Raw genomic sequence first — 23,889 nt, 5'->3', positions numbered from 1 at the left:
GCTGTCTATTTCTATGAGGGGAGATATGTGATGGATGGCCTGATTTGTTTGGCGCAGGCCACAAGCTTGCGGAGCCATTTTTGGGACGGTTTTACATGTGTCTGAATATGCAGCTGTGGGTCAACAAAGGAATGGGGGGGGAAGCAGCTCTGTAAAGTATACCTCCCCCCTCTTTGTCTGTCACAGCAGGGCATTGCCACAGGGACACTGCCAGCCCAGTTTGAACTGGCTGTTTTGTCCCTATTCCATCAACTTTTTGGGAATGAAACCCCTGTTTTGTGTTGGAGACCCCATGTAGGGGTCTGTGCATGTAAAACCATGTGTGACAAAACAGAGTTCAATCAGTGTTGCACCTCCAGAACTATGTGTCATCCAGTTACTGGGGGAAATGGGTCTCTTTATATTTTAGAATGGTTCCTGAGCGGCTGAAGGAAGATTATAGCAGAGGTAACCGGTCGAGGTAACCGGCCGGGTTACCCGGGGTCCGATACATTGTCAAACTCTGAACTCAGCTCATTTTATTTTTATAGTTTCTCTGCTACTATTTTTTTCCCTCAGTAATGTGACTACAGTAGAAGAGTTATTTATATTGTAAAAAGTAGATAATGCCTGTCAAACTATGAAAACACAGTTAAGGCAATGTCTCCATGAGTGTTGATGTGTCAAAATTATAGCAGTGCGATTTAAAGAACAGTAATATGTGGGTGAAACTATTTCCAAATATGTAGACCAAACAACAAGTTGTTTTTTTTTTTTTTTTAACCAGTTCTATAATGCTATTGTATGCACTACAACTAGGGTGCATACAATGCATATAAAACCCCTATGCGTGAGTAAGCATTAAAGGGGCAATCTCTGTAGAGGATCCTGGCACAGTTCCACAGTTTAATATCAAGTCATTTAATAATGGTCTTTATAGCTCGAGGGGCTGCCCCACCTCAGCCAGAATGCTAGCCCAGTACTTCTCAGCCACTCATCGCCATTCAGGTTCATAACATAGGATACGGATAATGTAGATTCAGCCATTACAGTGAGATGTAGGGCGTAATTTGTTTAGAGTGTTGCCTTAAAGTTTAGCCTTGTATTATCTTTAGATCTATAGGTTTTTCAATAGTTTTCCAGTGTGTGTATATATATATATATATATATATATATGTATGTAAGTAGTCTTGTCACCTATGAATAATCGATCCATCTAGAGATTTCTTTCATCACTAATAAGCCTAAGAATATAGGTTTATGTACCTGAGCTTGGATATTGGGTTCCAGACGTAACAGACATCCGACTTGGATGGATTTAGTCTGAACAATTCCAGCTCCCACGTAGTTGTCTGGGTTAGGATCCACATTCTCCAATAGGGCGGTGCCGAAGCCCAATAACTGTAATCAAAGATAGAAAAATCATAAATGAAACAAACAGAAACCGTATGAAATTTCACATCCATTTGAAAAATATATTTAAATGAATAATATAACAAAACAAATAGCCAGACAGCCTGTAAATCCCTGGCAGCTGTGACATACTGGTTGGTGAATGGAAGCTGTAAATGGGAAGGCTGACAGCTACCTAATGAGGTCTGACTGAAGACGCAAAGTATTTTCTCCAAGCAAGCTTTACCTTTGCTTTCGTTACTTCAGAATCCATTGGATGATTTGCTTTAAAGATTTTCTGTGCTTCTTGCTGTGGGCTGCAAAATGGAACACAATACATTGGTAAGTTATATGGTATTCGCCATTTCCATTAGTACGGATCTATTTCATGGCAAATCAAATGGAACAGTACTTTTTATTTTCTTCCTAAAAGACGGAAGACACCAGTTAGCCCACGTGTAGGGCTGTGCCTTATACCCAGGAGGTGGAGACAAAATATATCGTTAATTCTCTTGTACTGCTGACAATGAAGATTTATGTTGCATCTGCCAGTCATGAAATGTGTAACACTGTGAAAGAGGCTGCGTTAATATAAAAGCATCACGATCCCAACATGATGAGCAGGTGGTTGTCACTCTCAGCCAATGAAAACTGTATTAGGTGGTACGATAATGTGAAAGTATGAACTTCGACTTTATTAGATCAACTCCGACATAAAGAATGGTGGGCACACAACACTGAAAGGTAAGTGTCACATGGATTGCAAAAGAACGGAATGATTACCGCCAGACAGCACCATAACCACTACAGCATGCTTAGAGTGTCCCTTTAATGCTATATAACCTTCCACACAAAAAAAATAAAAAATAAAAATAATAAAAATAACGTTTATGAAAACCTTAAGAAAGCAAATGTTAAACTTACAGACTAAGTTGTTTCCAACGCTGGAAAAAGTCCTGAGACGGCATCTCAGTGGCTTGGAAGAACTTGTTAATGGTAACAGGAAGTTTTAGGGTAATGTTTTGTAGTGTCCCTCCATACCTACAAATAAGGGTACAGAAAAAAAAAAAAAAAAGCAATCAGAATAAACACTTCACCTATCCTAAAGTATTTCCATTACCCTGCTCCATTACTATCCCTGGCAAGCAGTAAAAAAAATAAAAAATAAACAAGAATCTTAAATACGTACTACATTGATAGTATAGGAATGCTTGCCTTGTGTTTAGGTGGTTGAAACCTGCATGCAGCACAAGTTATTTTTTACATACCTAAATTTTATGTTGATGAGAGGAGCCTGGTCAAAGTCCGACAAGCACTCAATGTTCAACACCTGCTGAACCTGAGCACCGCCTTCAACGACTGGATCTACTGGCTTTGTCTGGATGTTAAGCAGTGAGCAGTAACGTTAAGGAAGAGAGGTGCAAAATAAATAAAGTAGGGATGTAGTATGTAAAGGATACACACCAGAACATAGTCACGCATTTGAAAATTCTCCAGTGCGGCCATGTTTCATTTATGTGTGAACAGAAATGCACAAACTAACCACAAAACAACCCCCCGCAACCTAGCAAGCGAAAATGTGGCTTCTATTAGGTTGTGCAGTAGATTCATTCATATATATTTTCTTCAATCAAATTACTACCAACCAAAAAAATACATAATCCACAAAACTCCTGAGAGCAGCAATTTAAACAACATGATTTGCAGCAAACAAACTGACCCTGGGGCAGCAGTACCTTTCTCACATTTACAGATAAATTAATAGAGGAATTAGAAAAACAGAATAAAAGTGTTCATTATTTTCTCCCCAAAAACAGCCCATATTACAAGGATATGACTCTGTAGGTCAGCTGGATATGAGACTGTTGATGTAAAGCTCTGGAACTGCACGGATGTCTTGTTGCCATAAAACAAATACATACGTCCTGAAAACAAGACCAGAGAATAGAATCAACAAGGAATTTTTTAAATAAAACAATCAGCCCAATAATCAGTGTGTTCATAGGTTCAGGGTACAAGAACACATTATCTGTCATAAAGTGTAGTATTTTGATACATATAAATAAGGACACAAATCCAAACAAACCGCCAAAAATTGTAAAATGAAAGGAACAAAATGGTCCACTAAAGTGTTGTACTTTCACACACTACTTTACACAGAAGTGCCCATCGTGACATTTCGGCCCCAGATGGCCAATCTAGAGGGTATAATTGAGGTCCCAGTTCGTCTCTGCCTAGTAGATACAAAATCTCTAGACCTTCTCTGACAACAATCCAGAAATAATTGTGACATAAAGGGTTATATTTAACCCCTTAAGGACCAAACTTCTGGAATAAAAGAAGTACATTTTACCCTACAATTGCTCCCCAAAGGCTGCTTCTCTATTGCACTAAAATAAATTGATGGAGCACAGCAAAATCTGATCAGAATAAGTCATTTCTCTGTGAATGTACCCAGTTAGCTGTGCAATTGAGAGGGAAGGTGCTCTGTATGGAAATTGTGTAGCCCAAACTGCTATCAAGATTCAACAAGGTAACAAAAGTGTCATGTCACAGCACTGCATTTAACCAATCCTGCTTGCATTCATACCCAGGTTCTGACGGAATTCTGACTTGACCCCGATCTGCAAAAGCTGATTCTCAAATAAGACGCCGTTGTTCTTGCAGACAAACCTAGACGAATAATTAACAAATTATTACATGTATTTTTCCAAGAGACTGGAAGACTACTCATAAAGGAAAAAAATTTAATTAAAGGAACACTATAGTGTCAAAAACAAACATGTATTCTTGCCACTATGCTGTAAGACCCACTACTTAGGTCCTTGGCCCCTCTGTCAGAGCACGGAAAAGGAGTTTAAACTCACCTTTTTCCCCCAATGCCGATTTTGCGCTGCTGGCCCGCCTGTCTCCTTCCATGGACGAGCTCAAACTTTATGATCTTAGTCAATCCAATGCTCTCCCATAGGAAAGCATTGGAAGAATATGGTGCATGCGCAACAAAACGCTGTGCTTTGCCAATCAGCATCTCCTCATAAAGACAGTGTTCACATTAAAATGCCTGCAGGGACAGGTTATAGACAACATAACCACTACATGAAGCTGTAGTTGTTCTGGTGACTATAGTGTCCAAGTGCAGCAAAATGTTGAAAATAAATGAATAAGGTTTTGTGTGCAGTGATTATTCAATACATACCCATATGCTGAAAAGTATATTGAATGGTACATGCACTGCCTTTTAACAAATTAGATATATTAATATTTTTATTAATCAGCATAAGATGCACAGCAAATATCAACTACTAACCAGCACTTTACACTCCTAGGATGCTCATCAAAAATGTAAGTATTAGTCAAACAAACACCAAAGCTAAGAACACAGTACTCCATCGCCAACAATGTGCATGCACCACCAAGTGACTGCTTTAATTCTGGGTAGGTTTAGACATATATACACAGATAATGTGTGCAGACATATACACAAAGATTATTCACTAAACCCAACTATACTAAAAAAGGAAAAAGCGACTTAAACAAAAGTAAAACGCTTATGTGGTTAGGTCTCTGGGCGTGCTGGAGGGCTGGTGAGAGCACAACTACCATAGAGCTGTACAGCACCCGGCTGACAGGTAGTTGTAGTTAAGGTTTAAGTAGACTCCAAAACCTTCTTGTTTGTATTTAGCGCCAAAGCACTTTAACAGTTTGTTCGTGTTTTTGCCTTAGTGTGATATTTTAAAGGGCTACTCAAACCACCCTGATCACTTCAGCAATTTGAAGAAGTCTGTTTGTGCAGAGTTTCTGCTTGAAAAAAAAATCTGCTTGTGTGCCAGGGGCTAGTTACACCCCCTAGGACACATGAGTCAGGCCGGCCAGAGCCCAATATAACTTTTGTGCATGCACTGCACCCTGGCAATGGATGTATAGAGCTTCTTCATTGTTCTTTTTAAGAAAATGTTTCCCTCTCTTGTTGGCTCAGATGGCGCATATGTGCTCTAAATCAGCAAAACGGTCCAATAAAAGACTTTGCTTTGAGAAACCTATGATTGGACTGAGCAAAGCTCTTAGGTGACTGAATGTAGGCATGTAAATCCCGGCGCTAGTTCCAAGTGAGTAAAAACCTTTTTTTGCAGGTTTTATGGCACAATATAGGGAGAGTAGGCTAGAGAGTGCCCCTTAGGGCATTTTAAATAATACCTCCCCTTTTTCAAGCATCTATTCGTACGAAGGCTCTACTGTGCCACATTGCTCTGCAAATAGCTCCTCATTTTCAGACATGTTGCCAGCTGATTTTGGTGATGAATGATTTAAATAGAACAGGGTCAAATGCACTATTGCATTACAAATCCCGTAAAAGCTTCTCAAATTGATCACACAGTAAAATATATATATATTTTAGACAGTCATTAAGCATGCAGAAGACAGGGCAAATCCACAATACTTCGAAACACTAGACAAAGCAGGTGACAGATATGTCATTATGCACAGGTAATTACTAATTATCAGGACACCGAATTTGAGCATGCAGGAATACACAGGCCTTTCTTACTTGTTTAGGAGCTCATCAGACTCAGCAATAGGCAAAGCAGGATCCTCGGAGACAGCAGAACCAGAACTTAACAGCAAGGAGGCAGACCACAAATAAAGAAAACCACAGAGCAAAGAAGCAAAAGAAGGAAGAGAAGAGGGAACAAAACAAAATGGATCTGTTAGGATTACAAACAGTGTTAGTTCCACTATTAAACGTCCACTTGGCCCAGAAGTAGACAGGCAACATTGATCAGAAACAGGAAAGCAGGAAGGAGAAAGAGAAAGCCGAAAAGGTCACACAAGACTGAACTCTGACCGCCAGAGAACTTGACAAAATGTTCTGGTCTCAAACCTAGTGTGTACTTTTGTTTTTAACCTTTAGGTAAACTAATTTCCCCACAGTTTAGTGTGACACATACAGGATGGGGGTGTGACATATGCCCAAGACATGCCCACAGGGCAAATCAAACTTGAAATCTACATGAACAAAATGGAAAATATTAAATTGTTGTGTTGGCCACAAGTTCATGAGATTTGATCCACTCCAAACTTGAGTGGTGTCAGCCAAGCACTGCTTGATTTCTGCACTAACTTAAAATAATCAGCGCATGTCAGGCCATATAGAGGAGACTTTTCAGCTCTTAAAGTGGCACCACAATAACTTCATCACAATGAACTTGTTACAATGGCTAGAGACTCTCTGGTGTCATCTTACTTTTAGTGGTTAAACTATTAATGCACAATTTAACCCCAAAGTCTCTTCCAGGCTGTTCACATCTGCTTTTAAACAGGGAGTCAAGGGAACTGTGCATCAACAGTTTAAACCCTTAAAAAAGTGCATGCCAGTGACCTCTTGGCATCATAACAACTTTATCCCAATGTACATGTCTTCACTTCCTAGAAAAGGACAGTTTAGGCTTCGAAAATATCCTTTTAAAATCTTATTGAACTTAGGATAAGAATAATGACTGTCATTAAAATGTGTAATAATAATAATATAGATAAAAAACTCAAACACAGAGTTTTTCACTAAAATAATGAGAATTCAAAGTGATTTTCAATGTTAAAGGTGAAAGAATCAGAACTAGAAGCATAGCTGACTGAGAATTTTCCAATTTCAGCTAATTTTACCTTAAATTTGAAATTCAGTTTGAGTTTTTTGGTGCCAGCAGTAGGTGACATTAGTTAGCAGAGAGTTTGTGGACTGTGAGATGAATGAAACATGCCAATAAAGTGTTACTAAATCAGCCCCTTACTCTGAAGACTCGGGTGCATCGACCAATAGAGACGCAGGACACTCAGGGGGTGGGTCAGAGTCACTGCGCAGCATCAAACCACAGGTAGGCACAGCAAGACAGACACAGACACACAATCCCAACAGCAGCAAGACAGCAACAAAACAGAGAACAAAGGCCAGGAAAGAAGACAGAAAATCTACATGCAATTAGACAGTCACAGGAAATCATAAGAACTGCAGGAAACGTACGAAATACACTGCAAATAAATCAGTTGGCAGAAAAGGATGTGACAGAAGGATTGCTTGGATATGGAGAATTAATATATCTAGATTTCTTTTCAAATCATGAAATACTTTCACATTTTCATAAAAATATTTACTGTCATATTTTAGGACAGAGCATTAAAAACACCAAAGCTCCTAAAATGCTAACTGATGGCTCATAACGGTTAGGTGTATTACAAAGACCTCTGCAAATGTAATTCAGCCTAGTATGCCTAGATACACAGCTTTACATCTGAAGCAAGTCTGTTTGGCTCCTGAAATCCACAAACACCAGTGAAACACAGCTTTAGGATGCTTTGACATGAGAACCGGTTATGCACACAGCCAATAAATAGGAGGTTAGGGTTCTGCATCTGGCTAAAGCAAAAGGTGGGTGTGGCTGAACCAACACCCTTTGAGCCTTGATACCCGGTGAAACCCAGGTAATCACGGTGAATCCTTGTAAAATGGTTTGCCTTTTACCAAGTGCAGGCTGTGGTGGTTTTGATGCTTAGAGTAACTTTTTAAATATACATATAGTATTGTTTCGCTCTACTACTTGTACTAAAAGATTAATAAGTATATTTTAAAAATAATTTAGCAAGCAAAAAAAGAAAAAGAAAGAATAGATAGATAATATTACCTTAGAAAGTTGTCTTCATTACCAGGGGCTGCAGACACTGGTGGTGTGTCAAATACATCAACCAACAGATTACTGGAGCCAGGTGCCGCAGAACCAGTCACAGGGGCGCTGCGTAATCCAAGGAGGTCAGCAGATGGTGACGGCGTAGACTATTTTGACATGGAACAGAATGAATAACGTTTCAAGATACAACATCTGGGTAATTTCTCCTTTTATCATTAAAAAGCACTGGTTAGTATTAATTGCATACAGGGAAACCACAGCATTGTATGGTCAATTTCTCACCTATGCTACTGAATAAATCATTACCTATGAAAAGCAGGTTGGAAACATAACCCCTGTCATTATCAATATTAACTGTTAGCTATGATTATTGCACAAGCCGGTCAATTGTATAAAGACACTGCAGGCACAAGATCATTTCCCCACACGCTCATTGCTCGATTCTCTGCCATTTAGGAGTTAAATCAATTTGTTTATGCAGCCCTAGTTACATATCCCTGCACATGACCTACAGAGCCTCCCTAAACACATTCTGTAAAGAGTCATCTAATGTGTAAACTTCATGCATTGCCCAGTCTGTTTTATATAGAATTTCTTATCTCCTGCTTTGTTAATAGCCTGCAGCAGGAGCCTCCTGTATGTGATTAAAGGGACACTAAAAAGTTATCACAAGCTCCAGTTGGGCATCCATGCACTCCCAGAGAAAGTTAAAAGTAACTGTGCATGGAGGCACTGAACTTTCTACCAGACAGCCACTAGAGGGACTTCCGGCTGTTAGGCGACTTTCGGTCGCCTAACTAATGCTGAACGTCCTCACACTATGCATGGGGACGTCCAGCGTCACCCAAAACCCGTAGCAAAGCAGTGTATAATCTGCAGCAGAGGCAAGTATGTTTTCAATTTCAGTATTAGAGGTAAGTGCCCAACAGCATATTTACTTGGGTAAGAAAAGTGTTACCCTCTTAATTCTCACCCCAGTAAACATTATTGCTGCATTTAAGGAGGTGAATAAAGCAATGGAGTCGAGAAAATAATTACCTCTGCTTCACTTCTGTGTTTTGCCAAGTCATTCTAGGAGGCCTTAAATGCACTCTTGCATGTACAGAGAAATTCTCCACGAGCGCATGCGCACACTGCATTTTCACCAGCAGTGTCATGCACACTGCACTACAACAGTTAAACCATTTACATGCTTTGCCTGGTGTGCATTGCACAGCATGTATTAATATTGCATCTGCTGCTTATTGGTTATTCTTCCGCCTTCTATTTGGGTTAACACCTGAATAAAAAACAAACTATAAGATTACATGGATGATATGCTATTTTCCAGGACGGCAAATTTGTTAATGGTGGCAGCTTGATGTAGTGGTTCTGGAGCAAAGAATCTGCCCCTGCAGGCTGAGCAGTTTAGATTGTACTTTTTCTGAGAAAAGACTGTATTTGCACAGCTGCCTAACAAAACCTGTAGTGGATTTCACTCTGACAGCCACTAGAGGGACTTCCTGGATTTGGTTGTGCAATGATTGCAGGAGTGATGTTCACAGTCTCTATGCTCTGCATGGAGACACTGGACGCTCCCCAAAGAGATGCACAGAGTCAATGCATCTCTATGAGAACGTGCTGCTTGGAGTAGTGGCTAAGCACTAGCCTCCCAATGCTTTCTACAGGAAAGCATTGGTTTGGCAAAGATCATCAGTATTGATAATCTCAGCCATGGATGGAGCAGCGGCCGCTGTGATACTTGCACGCTGGGGGAAACAAGGAGAGTAAAACTGTTTTCTTGGTTCTCGGGAGGTTCAATAATCTAGATGGCTAGAATAACACACTGGTGTTAGGAATACATTTTTGAAACACTAGACTGTTTCTTTAAAATCTTGGCACTCACAATAGTGCACACTGTGCCTGAACAGCTTCTAGAAATTGATCTAATCCTGAGAAATGTTGTATATATCTCTTCAAGCAAAATATATGATCAATACCAATGTGTTTGAATGTAGCCTTAGATTGGCACCTGTTATCATAGTGGACAAGTACATTTGATAATTTCTTACCGCAGTGCTTGTTGTTGGCTCAACTCCATTGATTTCAGAGTTCTGATCTTTCTTCCCCTCCTCTATCTCACTGACAGCACCAGGACCCTTTTTCTTCTTCAACTTGGCCAAGATAGAGGATTCCCGCTCTGGAAATGGAGGCATCTCCTCCAGAACTGTAGCCTGCAAAAAAAAAAAAAAAAAAAAAAAAGTTATTAAAGGATTCCAAGAACTGTAATTCCAAGAACCCGTCAACCCGTCCCCCCTCCCCCCATCCCTCTTTCTCTTTATAGCCCCTTCTCTGTACGTTTAAAAAATATAATTTAAAATGCAAAAAGGAAAGAAAAAAAAACGTGGATATGCAAAACAAATAAGAGGCGCATGGACCAAACAAAACCTCTATCGTTAGTAGACGCTCTTACCAAGACATCAGTACTGGCGACTGAGCTGAGTTTCAGGTATTCTACTGCCCTCTGCTGTAGCTCCACGTCAGCATTTCTGATCTGGCTGTCAGACCGCAGAACATCTTGAATAGTAGGCTTGGTCTCAGGAAACAGATTAATAAATTTGATGTAGGTGGAGAGCAGGAGGGCTCTGGTAGAGACGCTGCACAAGTGGAATTTGGAGTGGAGCAAGTTGAACTGTACCAATGGGCTATGAATGACACAGAAACAGTGGGATGCCAATTAAATATGTTCCCGTGACACTACCTACAAGGTTCACTGTGATTCCGCACACACTCACTGCACTTTATTTCAGCAATACATAAGGGAAGTCCTACCTCGACCTGGGATCTCCTGCTATAAGATTGCCAAACTCTCCTAATATGTAACCTCCGACCTTCACCATGTTCTCGTGGCAAGCTGGGGCCTGCAGAGCCTGCAAGGTCATCATGAAAACAGTAATTAGCCGCATCAATATATTGCCTGCGTGAGGTGGAATTTAAAGTGGATTAGTTCAAAATCAATTTTCAGCTTCTGATGATATGGGCTCAATAAAGGCAAGCGCCAAGAACTTAAACTATACACTGAGCTCTAAAGCGCTTCCGCTTGCCATACCTTACCATTTCCCAAACAGCTTCCGCTTGCCATACCTTACCATTAGCCAACGGCCATTTCACACAACAGCCGATAGGAAAAAAGCATCCTTAACATCTCATTGATACTAAATCTCACTGGATATCCTGTATTGTATTCTAGGACATGTGGTAGAATATGAAAAGTCACCTCTTGGTAACTTCTGTTGCCAAGAGCCAAAGATGGTCGAGAAGGGAGAGAGTCAGGTAAGCATATGTCCCAATGGCTACCATGTAGTGGAAAAGTCCCCTAAGGTAGGGCCTTTGTAAAAAGGAAACTATGATTTCATGATGGGTTCATAGTAAAACATTAATGTAAAAACCCTTAACATTTAAATTCAAATATATTTTTTTACAGTTTAGTAGCTGTAACCTCTTCTGTGGTTCATTTCCCTACTAAATTAATAAAGAGGCTGTGCAGTATCTGGTGAAGGGGGTTAGCAACAAAAGGTATACAAATTCACCTGTTCGTTACAGAATGCAGGTATCGCAATGGAACTCGTGTGACTAGGTAATGGTTGTATACAATATATTAGACACTGGTGAGTGTTGCTGACCCACTTTAGAGATATTTGCAAAATTGAAAGAAAACAAACAAAAAAACAAACACAATGATTTTTTTTCTATTAAGGAACACTATAGTCACCCAGACCACTTCGTCTGAGTGAAGTGTTCTGGGTGCAGTGTAATGTAAATATAAAAACATAAAATCAGTTTTTGAGAAACTGCAATGTTTACATTGCAGAGATAAGTCCACCTCAGGTGGGTGTCAGTATGACCAAGTAAAACAGTCTTGTGACGCAGAAGTAACATAGGAAATCACTGACTCAATGCTTTCCGAAGGAAACTTTGAATGCGTATGTGGCTCTAACTGTTTATTAGGTCCCCAAAGCTCCTGTATGAGGACTAGTTTAGACCATTGTGGCGTGATGTTGCAGGAGGCGGAGAGGGAGCCTCTGTGCTGAAAAAAAGGTGAGAAATCTAGGTTTTATGGCACATATGAGGGACCTATTTAGAGCTAGGGAGAGTGACACTAGCATTTCCTTTAATGCTGTTTTAATTAACCTATATCTCCTTTCTCCCAAAGCATAGTTAATATCAGTAAGTGATTCCAATGGCTAGACACTTTCCAGGTTTCCAATATGTGTTTTCTATAGAGAACGTTTAAGGAGTGCTGTAACATTATATTTACTCAGGTGGACAATCTTGGCATTGTCTATATCAAAAATGCTGAGGCATTATGTTCACAGGCCATTGGCTGTGTCCTTTCCTTTCCAGGGTGAAATGTTCAGTTTGCTCTTAGCTGAAAGTCTCTAAGGTGTGTCATTTTACACTTCTTCTGTTTAGATTAATAAAGTGCTCCCACTTACCTCAAATACTGTTTTAGCAGCATAACCTTGTACGTCATCCCGGTTGATGACTATCTGGATGACACGGTACCAGACCTCTTCACTCACATAATCTCCAGCAATGCGTATCAGGTTCAGAATAGTGTCTACATACCAACTGTAGTCAACAGCATATTTTTCAGCCAAAATGGCAACTTTAAGTACCTTTTCAAAGAAAAATTAAACATGCAGTCTTATGGGGAGGGACAGCAAAATAAAAACAGAGCACAAAAAAACCCATAAAACAATCAAAACAAAGAAGTAAAGCGTCCATTATTTATTTTTAGTTTTTTTACTGCCTTATAGGTTTGATTCTAAATGTTTTGTGTGCCTTAGATTTACAACATAAGCAATTACACCATCCGCGACAAATGCCTACAGGAGCAGTCAGTGTGTGAGTGTAATGTATAAAGGTAGTTGGGTTTTTGAGCAGCAACTGTGCAATTCAGGATTAAGGTAACTTACAATTTCCTCCCGTATGGAATAATCTGCAGTTTCCAGGTAGCTTAGCATTTCCGAGACAATCTGCTTAGCATTTGTACGATCACACATTGCGTAAAGGAGATCTGCTGCCCGCTGTCTGACGCTGACATCCCTTTCAGTCTACAGGAAAAGCCACAAGGAGACCAACACATCTAATCATAATTTACTGTAAACACAGTTACAGTACAAACCTTTAATAACTAATCATTTTAAAGATTCATACCAAGAACCAAAACACAATTTCCTGCTTATGAAAGAGCTTAAAATATTGCTTAATTTTTTATTTTTTATTGATTTTTTATTCATTTTTTTTGTTTTGTTTTAAGAGCTTGTGTATCACCTTAAGGGACTGGAAGATAAAGGGACAATTACGACTAGAAGTGCCTTTCCATTTAAAATGCTACATATTTATACACTCACGAATAGGCTAAAATTATGCACGCTGCAAATACCTGCAGCATCAAAATGCAGCAGAGAGCTCTACCTAGGAATGGCCTCCAACAATCAGCAGCCTCACGTTTTGGTCTATGGGGCCTGATCTTATCCAGTATAATCGTGCCAAGCAGAGCATTACGGAAGCTGTGGTTCAGCCATCAGCAACAGTACCATGGATTACATAGGAAGAACGAACTGCAGAATAAGTGGGTAGCAGATATACTGCAGCTGCTATAAATTGAGTGAACAAATTCAGCTTTGTGAACAGGCCTGCGTAAAGCATTATCAGAGCCACTGAATGCGCATGCACACAGGCTGGGCTCTTCTGCAGAACTAAGCAAAAGAAAAGACAAAATGGAAAGTGGAAGTTTTAGAACTATATATATATGAAACGTAACTTTTATTGAGTATAAAACTAGAAGTAATTATTAATTTTAGATTTATACTCAATAAAAGTTAAGTTCTATATATATATATATATATAGTTCTAAAACTTCCACTTTCTAATACACCGTGTGACACACTCCATTTTGTCTTTTCTTTTGCTTACTGTAATTATTTAGGGCTACCCCCTAATAGGATGGTGTGTTTAGTACCTAGCTCATTCCCTGTTTTTCTTTGTCTTTTTCAGAACTAGAGCAGGTAAGTAGGGACACAAGCTGTAGAAAATGTAGTTTCTGATGAGAAAGAAGTATACCCAACTCCTATGATTACTGGGGAACTCTGAAGGGCAGGTTTAAAAATTAGATTTTAGAAAATAATTCTATACCACTGGAATCATCTTTGCACTCAACAAGTAAGGTGCACTACACAACTAACTAGCAAACATACACAAGAAAATAAACGTTTAAGATTGTTTGCTTGTATTTTTATGCGATAAACATCTGCCCTCTACGATACATGCATAACACACAAAGAATGATAGCACAATTCTATGTGATCATATGTCAAAACTAAAGTGGGATGTCCTCATGTAACTTGTTGAAGACTTGCTCACCTTTAAGGCATTGATTACAGTCTCAATGTGTGTTTTCACAGCCTCGTGAGAGAATTCAGAACTAGCCAGAGTGCACATGCTTTCCAGGGCCAGGTATCGAAGGTTGGTCTCTCTGTGCTGAAGGAATTGGCCCAACTGGTTGCAGGCTCTCACCAATAGGTTAGGTTCACTGAATGGGAAAGAAAGAACTTTGATTCCTCATCGACAATTCACACCTTACAATGTGGAATGCAATATCAATCTGTATCTTGTGTTACCTGTCATAGTGGATAATGAGACTGATGGCCTCGAACAGAATAGCATTCTTGGCATTGGAATGTTGGACCTTCTTTGATTTTGGTGGCTCTTGTGCTTTGTTCAAGATGGTCTCTAGACATTCTACAAGCCGCCCCTTCACAGCAGCATCCTCTGGAAATAGCGAAGGCATATTTGAGGTCTAACCACAAACACGAGGCACACAGTATTTATCAGAGTTAGAACGAGGAAATGTTTACCTGGTGGAGGGTAACATTGAAGGAGACGAAGAAGTTTGACAGACAGCCAGGGAGCTGGGACAAAGTAATAGGTGTAATCCTGGAGATCTGTTGAAGCTGATGAGACAATCTGAAGAGGAGGTCCAAAAGTTAAACTATGTCAGGAGAACCAAAACGCATTTTAATAAAAGTCAAACGGCTCAGTGGTATCAGTATGATAAAAAGACCATTACCCTGCTGAGTCTGGAGACTGCCAAAGAGACGCATGTTTTGAAGTCTTCAGGGTTTTTTCGACAGAGACAAGTAATGAGGCTGACGGCTGCTGTCACTACTCCCTGTAATAACATTTAAAAATCAACCAGTTTTGCAAGACTACATACATGTTGGAAGGTGTGCAATAACTACACATGGGCAATCACCCTGGAAATGAGTGGGAACAGAAGAGATATTTCATTGGTGATTTGACAAGTGTTTCTTTGTACTAAGTTTCTTTTCAGAACAGATATTTTGAAAAATCCTTAGTTAACTTTGAAAAAAAAGGAAATATCTATATTCTTTTTTTTTTTTAAATCAACCACTACCGGAGTACAATCTCTAATGTAACACACAGATATACACAATCTATAAAACACAAAAAAATTTAAAAGGAAATCCTAACTTGCTAATACACACTTCAAGAACATACCATGTGCTGATCGTTAAGAAGGTGGACCACCCGTGATGTCCATTCACCCATAGGCACAAGGTCTGGGGATGTCTTATAAAGTCTCAACAGGCACAGAGCAGCACTCTGCTTTACACTATCCATGGTGTCTCTGTTGGAGCAAAAAATAAATAAATAAAACAGTGAAAAACATATAGGCATAACCAAAATCACACAGGAGATCAGACGAAAACAGGTCTTCTGCACTGCAGAACCCAAAAAAAAAAAAAAAAAAATGACCTGGGCCGTGGCTGAACTGCTGATCAAGATGGGCACATAGCTCAGTGCTCCCTCCGACCCACAGCCACCCATTGTTTTAAATGCCTACTAATGCCTCTAGGCTCCTGGACCCGAGGAAAAGGGTGATTACTCAATCCCTCTGGTTGTATCTGGCAACACTGGTGGCAGCTCTCCGACCCCATATCTCAGACCACGCAGAGGCCTCAATGTCTCAAGGAGACTCCATGCCAGCATCTCTGTCCTCAGACTCTGACGTAGGTTCCAATGGCTACTGACTCAGCATGTCTGTTCAAGGCATTATCCACAGAGGAAGATCTCAACTTTTAACATGCGAAGATACAACTTTCCTCCAGACCTCAATTAGGGCTGATTTCAATTGCTCCATTCCGTCTTATGATGCCTAATGAACAGGGTGGCTCACATTGAGTAAGACCATGGCAACTTGTTAGTGGCCAAGGCTGCAAGCACAGACACCCTGAGAATGCCAAACTGCCCAACTATTAAATATGGCCCTCCACATCGCAGACCGTGATAATAGCGGACTATGCAAAACCTCAGATTCCAGGGCCTGACAGAGATGGAGGAGCCCCCTCAGCAGCTCACTTCAGTCCTCAGAGATTTTTTAATAATCTCCTAAAACTGGACCCCACCACTACAATTGATTTGTGAGGGCTCACATGGCACCGAGACCTCGTGGCCCAATGGAGAGGCCCTCCTCCCTCCCCCGGAATGTGACTTGCTGTTTGGCCAGTAATGGCCTGAAAGAGGAGATCATGCAGGCAGCCAAGGATTTGGGTGAGCTCCAGTAACAGAGTCATCCCCTCCAGCTATTCCCAGACCGCAGGGCGCTTAAATAAATAATTGACCAGTGCCTTGGTATCCCATAAGAAACAGTACCGATGGCTGGTCCTAATTGGCCTGTTGGTGTTCTCTGCTGAGAGGTCTAGATCAATCAGGCCTTACTAAGATTTGTTTTTCCTAAAGTTTACAAAGAAAACTACTTAACAGACAAATACACAATATGTTGTTTACACATAATATGTTGCCTACTAAGGGAAATGTGCATCGCATACTGTTCTTTTACTTTTTTTTTTTTAGATTTTTCTTATAAATATACAGACTACTAGGTCCTGCAAAACAGATTACTGATGTGTTATGTCTTTTGTGGGAAACGTTAAAAAAAAAAAAAAAATTTTTAATTATTCATAAAAAAATAAAAATTAAAAAAAAAGGTTCAGATTTGCTAATAATTAAAGAACATATAGAAACTGTCAAGGCCCGGGGAGTAGAATCTTGAATGTCCATTCGGATTACAATGACCATATTTCTGGAGGAGTATGATTGAAATCCTAAGAGCTTCCTTTTTACCATTAAAAAAAAATAATAACCATAAAACGTTAATTAACAGAGAAAGAATGTAGACCGTTACATGAACCTTGTGCCCTTACCCTGCCACCAGAATCCTGGGGATTTCAGAAGCAAAAGCTTCTGCCATTTCTCTGCTGCCAACATTAGCAATGCAATGGAGGGCCAGGCACATGAAGGTAGGGTTGCGGCTGGCCAGGTCATTCTTGATGGCATTGTTAATAAGGCGGATCAGTTCACTGTTAGAATTCACCAGCACAGATATAAAAAGGTAGCCCTGGGATATGAAAGAAAGAGAGGTTTGGTGTCAATTTATGAGATTTATTTTTAGAGAAAAGATCTATAAACCCTCCCCCCACACACATAGGAGGGCATGGCAATATATCCATTACATTCAATTCTCCATCAAGCAGAATCTAAAAAAAAAAAATCTCACTACTGAAAAGAAACTGGTTGCAGAGATGCCAGCTATTGATTTCCATTACTTCTTAATGTAATTTCTTGAATGCATCCAAATACAGCAACATATTGCTATGTGATATATTCACACTCTGGCAGTGGAACAGTTAATGCATTATCTATGCCAGCTGCTCTCCTGGGATGTGGATGTGGCAGATTTACTGGCTAGTGAGTATTTGTCATTATGTTACCATGCTAAAATGCAACCTTTATAGCTCCCTCAAAACGTCCAACACTTGTGGGCAGAATAAATCATTGATCTGACTGCCGGAGGGGTAATCTAATCAATAAGCATATCCTATTTTCAAAACATATGAACCATATGGTGTGTAATCCACCCCACAAAAAAAATTATGTATTTAGTCTACATTACCCAGCAGGGAGAGCTGAGCCTTGAACTGTTCAAGCAGACCGTGGCTTTGACAAGAATATAACATAGACCAGGGTTACTAGACAGTGAGCCAGGCTACTGGATAACGGACAGCAGTAACAGACATGGCTACTATCAGTTTATGCAGCAGTTCCAATCATCCTGTGTGATGAGTGGAATGCTTTTAGGAATAAACTACTACAGTGCAAAGATTTAACAGAAAAGAGTTTCTCGATGGTACGGGAGGGGGTCTATCTGCAGCTTCAGTAAACAGTACAAAAATAGAATGTGTGGGTCTATTTTTTTCATTATTTTTAACTTTATAAGGCATTTAAATAGAGGCTAATTATTACTACATAGGTTTCCTTTAATCGTCCGAGCTGTACATTTTCTTGATGGTTTAGCACAGGGCAAAATATCAGCGGCAGAGGTGGGCTACAAATGAAGGTGGGGTATGACAGATTTTTGAAGAAACTCTATAAAAATGCCTATTTGTACTGCAGGCAAATAAAGGCATCACTTTACACTACACATTGGACCAGTACCAGTCTTCCTTTTTAACAGGATTGTACAAAGGACAATAGGTCACCCACTGAGTCTAGAAGAATGGAGATTCTGCCTATAGCAGAGGAAGTAATCCTTGACACACGCAATATACGCTTGTTGATACAACGAGGAGTTTGATTTTGCTCCCTTTTTGTCGCACACTTAGAAAGCGTGTTTTTTTTCGTCTTATATTAGATCACCATCATAAACAGATGTGTGAAAGATTGAACTCGATTGACTTTCCTAATATATAGTTGTCACTCAGTTCTTGTGAAACTATCTCCTTTCCCCATAATGTAACACCCACAGGAAGTAGAGATTAATCAACACATCACATCTACTTACAATCTGCTTCTCTGTGTACTTGTTGGAACTCAGCAAGTTCACAGCTTCCATATGACCGAAATCAATATCGTGACCCAGGAGGAATATGAAAAGAAGCTTGCATACATACTTCTTCTTACTGTAGCCATCTAGAGCTTTGTCCCCTAAAACAAATTAACAGAGAAAACATGAGAGGCATATTACATAATTCCCCATCAGAAAATGTCCAAACAGAAAGAATAAGTGATTAAAGTCATTAAAGAAAAAGTCTTCTGGCTCCTCTCACTCATAACAGCACAGAAAAAGATGCACAAAGATTAACGTGAAAGGTTTTGGTGTGACCAGCCTCATACAACATGCCATGATATTGACAAAGATAAAGTAAGAATTGTCTTTAAAACATAATAGGGAGTGGAGTGTGGTTAAAGACACAGATGATCAACTCTGGCCGTGTCTTCTGCAGCAACATTGTTTTTCTACCGTTACACATATGCTTCATATCTACACTATTTGTTTCACCTACTGTGAGGTCTCAAAACGTAATGGAATGTTTAGGAAATGTGAGGATATACGAGCTATGTTTCCTCTAGTTTTGAATCAATGCACACAACATGCAAAATAAAGGTCACAATTTTCTTTTTTCACTTCAGAGCACAAAACAGGCAAGTTTGCAAATAAATCTTTTTTTCCCAGTTATTCTATTTGTATAATTAAGCAAGTAGTAAGTTTGAAAATAGCAGTCCAATTTTTATTTTTCAATTCTTTATTTGAAGAAATCTTAAATGATCTTTGTCAATTACATGGGGTGTCACACCAAAACCTTTCCCATTATCCTTTGTGCTTCTTTTTCTGTGCCGTTATGAGTGAAAGGAGCCAGAAGTCCTGCTGAGGATCCTTATTGGATAAACAACATTTTAAACTAAAAGGCGAATGACTGTATATGACTTCTATAATATCAGGTAAGTACTTTCAGGTAAGTATACGGCTTACCGTTTTCCTTCCAGGCACCCAATGTCTCTTAAAATCTATTTAGCAAGTAACAGAAGGCTATAGTGATGCTACAGGCTACACAAACTGTGAGAATGGAGAGAACATTTGGACATCTGAAACCAACTCTTAAAATAAGTAAATAGTATTCACATGGCCTGGAACTTTTAACACATCTTTCCACAAGGCTCCAAAGCAGCCTAACTCCACCTATCTGGCGAATCACAATTGTGAAAGATGTAGCGGCTGCATCACTGCAAAAGCGGTTACTGAGAAAGCTGGGATTTTGAGATAAGCCAACATAATCACACAGCTTTATATATTATATTTAAATTATACAAATACATAACTAGAATTATAGGTATATATGAAAATAGATAAATAAAAAGAAACTCAACATGCTCTTCTACCTAAACCATACCTAAATAAAAAAAGTTATTTAAAAAAAAAATATATATATATATATATATATATATATATATATATATATATATATATATATATATATATATATATATATATATATAGTATAGGATTAATCTAAGCATATCAACCACTACAGCCCATTGTAGTGATTATATTGCTAGGTACCCTGGTACCATTTTGGAATGGTTTGCCTGTTACCTAGGTCTCGACATGTGCCGAACTTAATGGAACTTTGGCTGAACCGCACCTGGCTTCTGCAGCTACTTCCATCCTTCGTCAGCTAAAGGCACCAGCCAATGACTAAAAATCTGTGCACAGAACAGACATTAGCCAGCTATTGACACTGACGTTGGTGGAGTTACACCTTCGACAGCTAGACTAAGTATGTGCAGCACTTCATAGCCAATAGTGGCATATACAGCCTCCTTGCACCATGCCCAATTCAAAGCACTGACGTGGTTTGTCAGGGTATTTATATCGGCAGACATTTTGTGCTATGATAGAAATTAAAATGTATATTGTCAGAGTCACTCTGAACAGACCAGATTCCATTTTGTTATTTTCAAGTTAACAAAGAGACACAAAATTTCTATCCTTTCTGTAAAACTAACCACTTTGCCAGAGCTAAAGGAATGCTTAGTATATACAAATCGAGTGATAAGGAATGAGAAGGTGGGATGGACAGACTGTCTAAATGCTAATGGAATATAATCAATCCTAAACCCAGACATTTGTGACAGAGAAGATTAAATAATTTAATTTTACTTTCATTATTGTATAACGTCCCATTGTAAGTTTAGGGGTCATACTTAGTTATAACTGTCATATTAGAAATTATAGCAGAATTTGCCAGACACATAGTCTGAAGAAATTTCAAAGAAACGCTTTGATCTGACAGTAAACTTAAATCATAGACAACTATAAAGATAAGGTAAATGACGTCAAAATAGCCACCAGGAAAAGTTAACTCTTTCCTGGATAGGTATGTTTAGGGGGACGAGACTGCCCTCTATAGACCAAATACTTAAATTGCTATCTGGAAGGTAACCACACCTCCAATGTTTCTATTGGTCTATCACCTAGTGAATTTTTCCTTTAAAAGTTAAGACAAAGGGAAGAGAAGGTATGCAGAGAAAGCAAAGCAAGAAAGCAAGAGAGTGAGCAGTCGGGGGCAAAGAGTCGAAAGCAGGCTAAGAAAGAAAAGCAGAGAGCGAGAAAGAAACAAGTTCCTGAGACTACCTACTCATCAGATGAGAATGTCTACTCAACTGGTAAATATACTGGCTTCATTTAATTAACCTAATTTAATTAACAAAAATCTAATAGTATGATATATGACTGGATAAATCACGATCAGATTTCGATATTTAGAAATCTTAGTTAACTAAGAAGTATATATTTATAACCATTCCATGCTGCAGATGGAATTAGAATAAGTATGTATTTATGTGACATATCACATGATAGCATATCGTGATATTTATCCAGGTGTATTGATTTGCTCTAAAGTAAGATAAAATATCTGTTTAGGCAAGTTAAGATTCTGCTTATAGAACATAGTAGATTACTCTTATTGGATGGTTCCAGGAAATGACTAATGAACTGGTTTAAATGTTATTTTATTTTAAATCACATGAGAATAGGTCTTAATTACTTAGGAGGTCTAGCCAGCATTGAAAGGGTTATTTTAACTGTCAGCTAAAGTTTTATGGCTTTATGCTGCAAACTGTGTGAAACCTTTTCTTTGTCTCTGTGAAAGACAGTCATAAATCTTGTCTTGACAATTAAGGCTGTTAACCATTGAAAAATGTTTTTGTATTGCCATTGTATTGCATACCATGTTTTACTAAATATTCATTGATTATTGACACGCATGTTACTTATTATTATTATTTAAGTTGTCACAATAAATTGTATCTATTTTTATAACAAATTTTATTTATATGGAATACATTTCACTTACACGATAACAATCTTTGGGATCTGAGACTATTATTATCCCATAAATATCCCCACAGGTTATAGTACTTGGAGTACACATTTCAAACCAATCAATCAAATTAAATGAAAATGCATAAATAAATAAATAAATAAATCACACATATATGAAACACGTTAAAACACTACAAGATTCTTGACAGATTCTTATTCACAACAGAAACTTTCTTAAATATAAAAACCACCCACGGTCAGGTGACATTACATTTTAGAAAAGAGACAATTAACCAATTATGGAGACTTACAAGCATGTTCATGCTAATTAGAACACAAATATGAATTAACAAGAACAGTGCTAATAAAAAAAGCTGTGACAAATTAATAACCTGACAGAGATCAGTTTTACTTCAAATACAAAGTATCTAGAGGTTTATAAGCCCATCTGACCAACCCAACAAGAACTATTCTTCATTTAAATTTTTCTGTTTAAGTTTATTCAGCAAGACGGTCACATACATGTGGTATGTGCCTCCGTTAGCAGTAACAGCACAGGAAATCAGCTCTCGAAGAGAGACATATGAATAATTTAAAACATATAAAACACTTGGTTATAAACATTAGGTAATGTTATGGCATTATTAATTTCATATAGACTTTCGTTTGGCAGTGCAGTGGGGATGAAGAAATATATATAAAATAAATGAGAGTCCCTGAGGAGTGCTCCATGTATTTTCTATTTACCGGTACATATGCGCTGGAGGCACCCGGGTAATTTCTGTCAAAAAGTTTTCTTGAGATTATATATATATATATATATATATATATATATATATATATATATATATACACATACATATACACACACACCATAATATAAATACTGTGTGGTTCCCTGGAAAAAGTGTAACAAAAGAATACTGTATCATTACATACAAATAAAAAAAAAAACTATATATATATATATATATAAAATGTTTTACATTAGAAGATCTTTCACCCACTTAAGCAGCAGCTAATAACCGGGATGAATGGGCAGCTTTCTGTAGGGTTGTATTGGCATTGTGAACAGAGACTCTTAGTGGGACGTGTGGGCTTTATTTCTCAAGTCTTGCTGGAAAATGAGGAGTGAAGTCACAGTTCGGGCTGGTAGAGGATATTCTCCTGCGGTTTGGCAGTCTCTGGGGTATGGTAGGGTCCCCATAATGGGGAGCAGAGCCTAGTCCGGGACTGAGATCTCAGGTTAGCCCAATGAAGTTAAAAAGTGGAAGACATCTGCTTGAATAATGAGCACCTCTGCATTATCTGTGATAGCCAACATGGCAAAGGAGAAGTGCCATCTATAATGTATGTGGCAGCTTTGTAATGCTTCAGTAACTGGTTTAAGGGCTATTTGCAATGAATGAAGAGTTGCAATATAATTCTATGGCATTTCCCTCAAAGCGCCAGATCCCTGCAGTTCAAGCTTTGAGCATAATAGACTGTTTGGTGGAGTAGTCCTGAATACAACATGTTACATCCCTTGCGGGAGACATGGGTGGCGGTATCGGGCGGAGAGCCCTATGTGCCCTGTCAATGACGAGGCTGGCATCCAGCAGCTTCTTAAGT

At 38.8% G+C, this 23,889-nt stretch overlaps 1 protein-coding gene across 3 annotated transcripts in view; it reads right to left on the bottom strand.

Moving 5' to 3' along the window:
• LOC134577565 (AP-2 complex subunit alpha-1) overlaps positions 1-23,889 on the bottom strand; it is a 33,072-nt gene that overhangs the window by 3,227 nt on the left and 5,956 nt on the right. The window contains exons 3-23 of one of the 3 annotated variants that reach the window (XM_063436371.1): positions 18,955-19,097; positions 17,318-17,511; positions 15,612-15,741; positions 15,160-15,261; positions 14,948-15,056; positions 14,711-14,861; positions 14,454-14,622; positions 13,004-13,141; positions 12,521-12,703; positions 10,857-10,954; positions 10,498-10,729; positions 10,097-10,258; positions 8,043-8,191; positions 7,155-7,217; positions 5,918-5,983; positions 3,962-4,044; positions 3,208-3,296; positions 2,640-2,764; positions 2,296-2,412; positions 1,619-1,688; positions 1,246-1,380 (exon numbers count right to left, since the gene is read on the bottom strand). In XM_063436371.1, the coding sequence (XP_063292441.1) occupies positions 1,246-1,380; positions 1,619-1,688; positions 2,296-2,412; positions 2,640-2,764; positions 3,208-3,296; positions 3,962-4,044; positions 5,918-5,983; positions 7,155-7,217; positions 8,043-8,191; positions 10,097-10,258; positions 10,498-10,729; positions 10,857-10,954; positions 12,521-12,703; positions 13,004-13,141; positions 14,454-14,622; positions 14,711-14,861; positions 14,948-15,056; positions 15,160-15,261; positions 15,612-15,741; positions 17,318-17,511; positions 18,955-19,097 (2,708 nt within the window). The remainder of the gene's footprint in view (positions 1-1,245; positions 1,381-1,618; positions 1,689-2,295; positions 2,413-2,639; positions 2,765-3,207; positions 3,297-3,961; positions 4,045-5,917; positions 5,984-7,154; positions 7,218-8,042; positions 8,192-10,096; positions 10,259-10,497; positions 10,730-10,856; positions 10,955-12,520; positions 12,704-13,003; positions 13,142-14,453; positions 14,623-14,710; positions 14,862-14,947; positions 15,057-15,159; positions 15,262-15,611; positions 15,742-17,317; positions 17,512-18,954; positions 19,098-23,889) is intronic. The other 2 variants (XM_063436369.1, XM_063436370.1) reach the window with 2 other exon arrangements.

Source organism: Pelobates fuscus, chromosome 11 (assembly GCF_036172605.1).
Source record: "Pelobates fuscus isolate aPelFus1 chromosome 11, aPelFus1.pri, whole genome shotgun sequence".
In the NCBI taxonomy this organism is placed as follows: Eukaryota; Metazoa; Chordata; class Amphibia; order Anura; family Pelobatidae; genus Pelobates; species Pelobates fuscus.
Note: the sequence above shows the minus strand (reverse complement) of the source record. Positions and strands in the feature narration are given on the sequence as shown.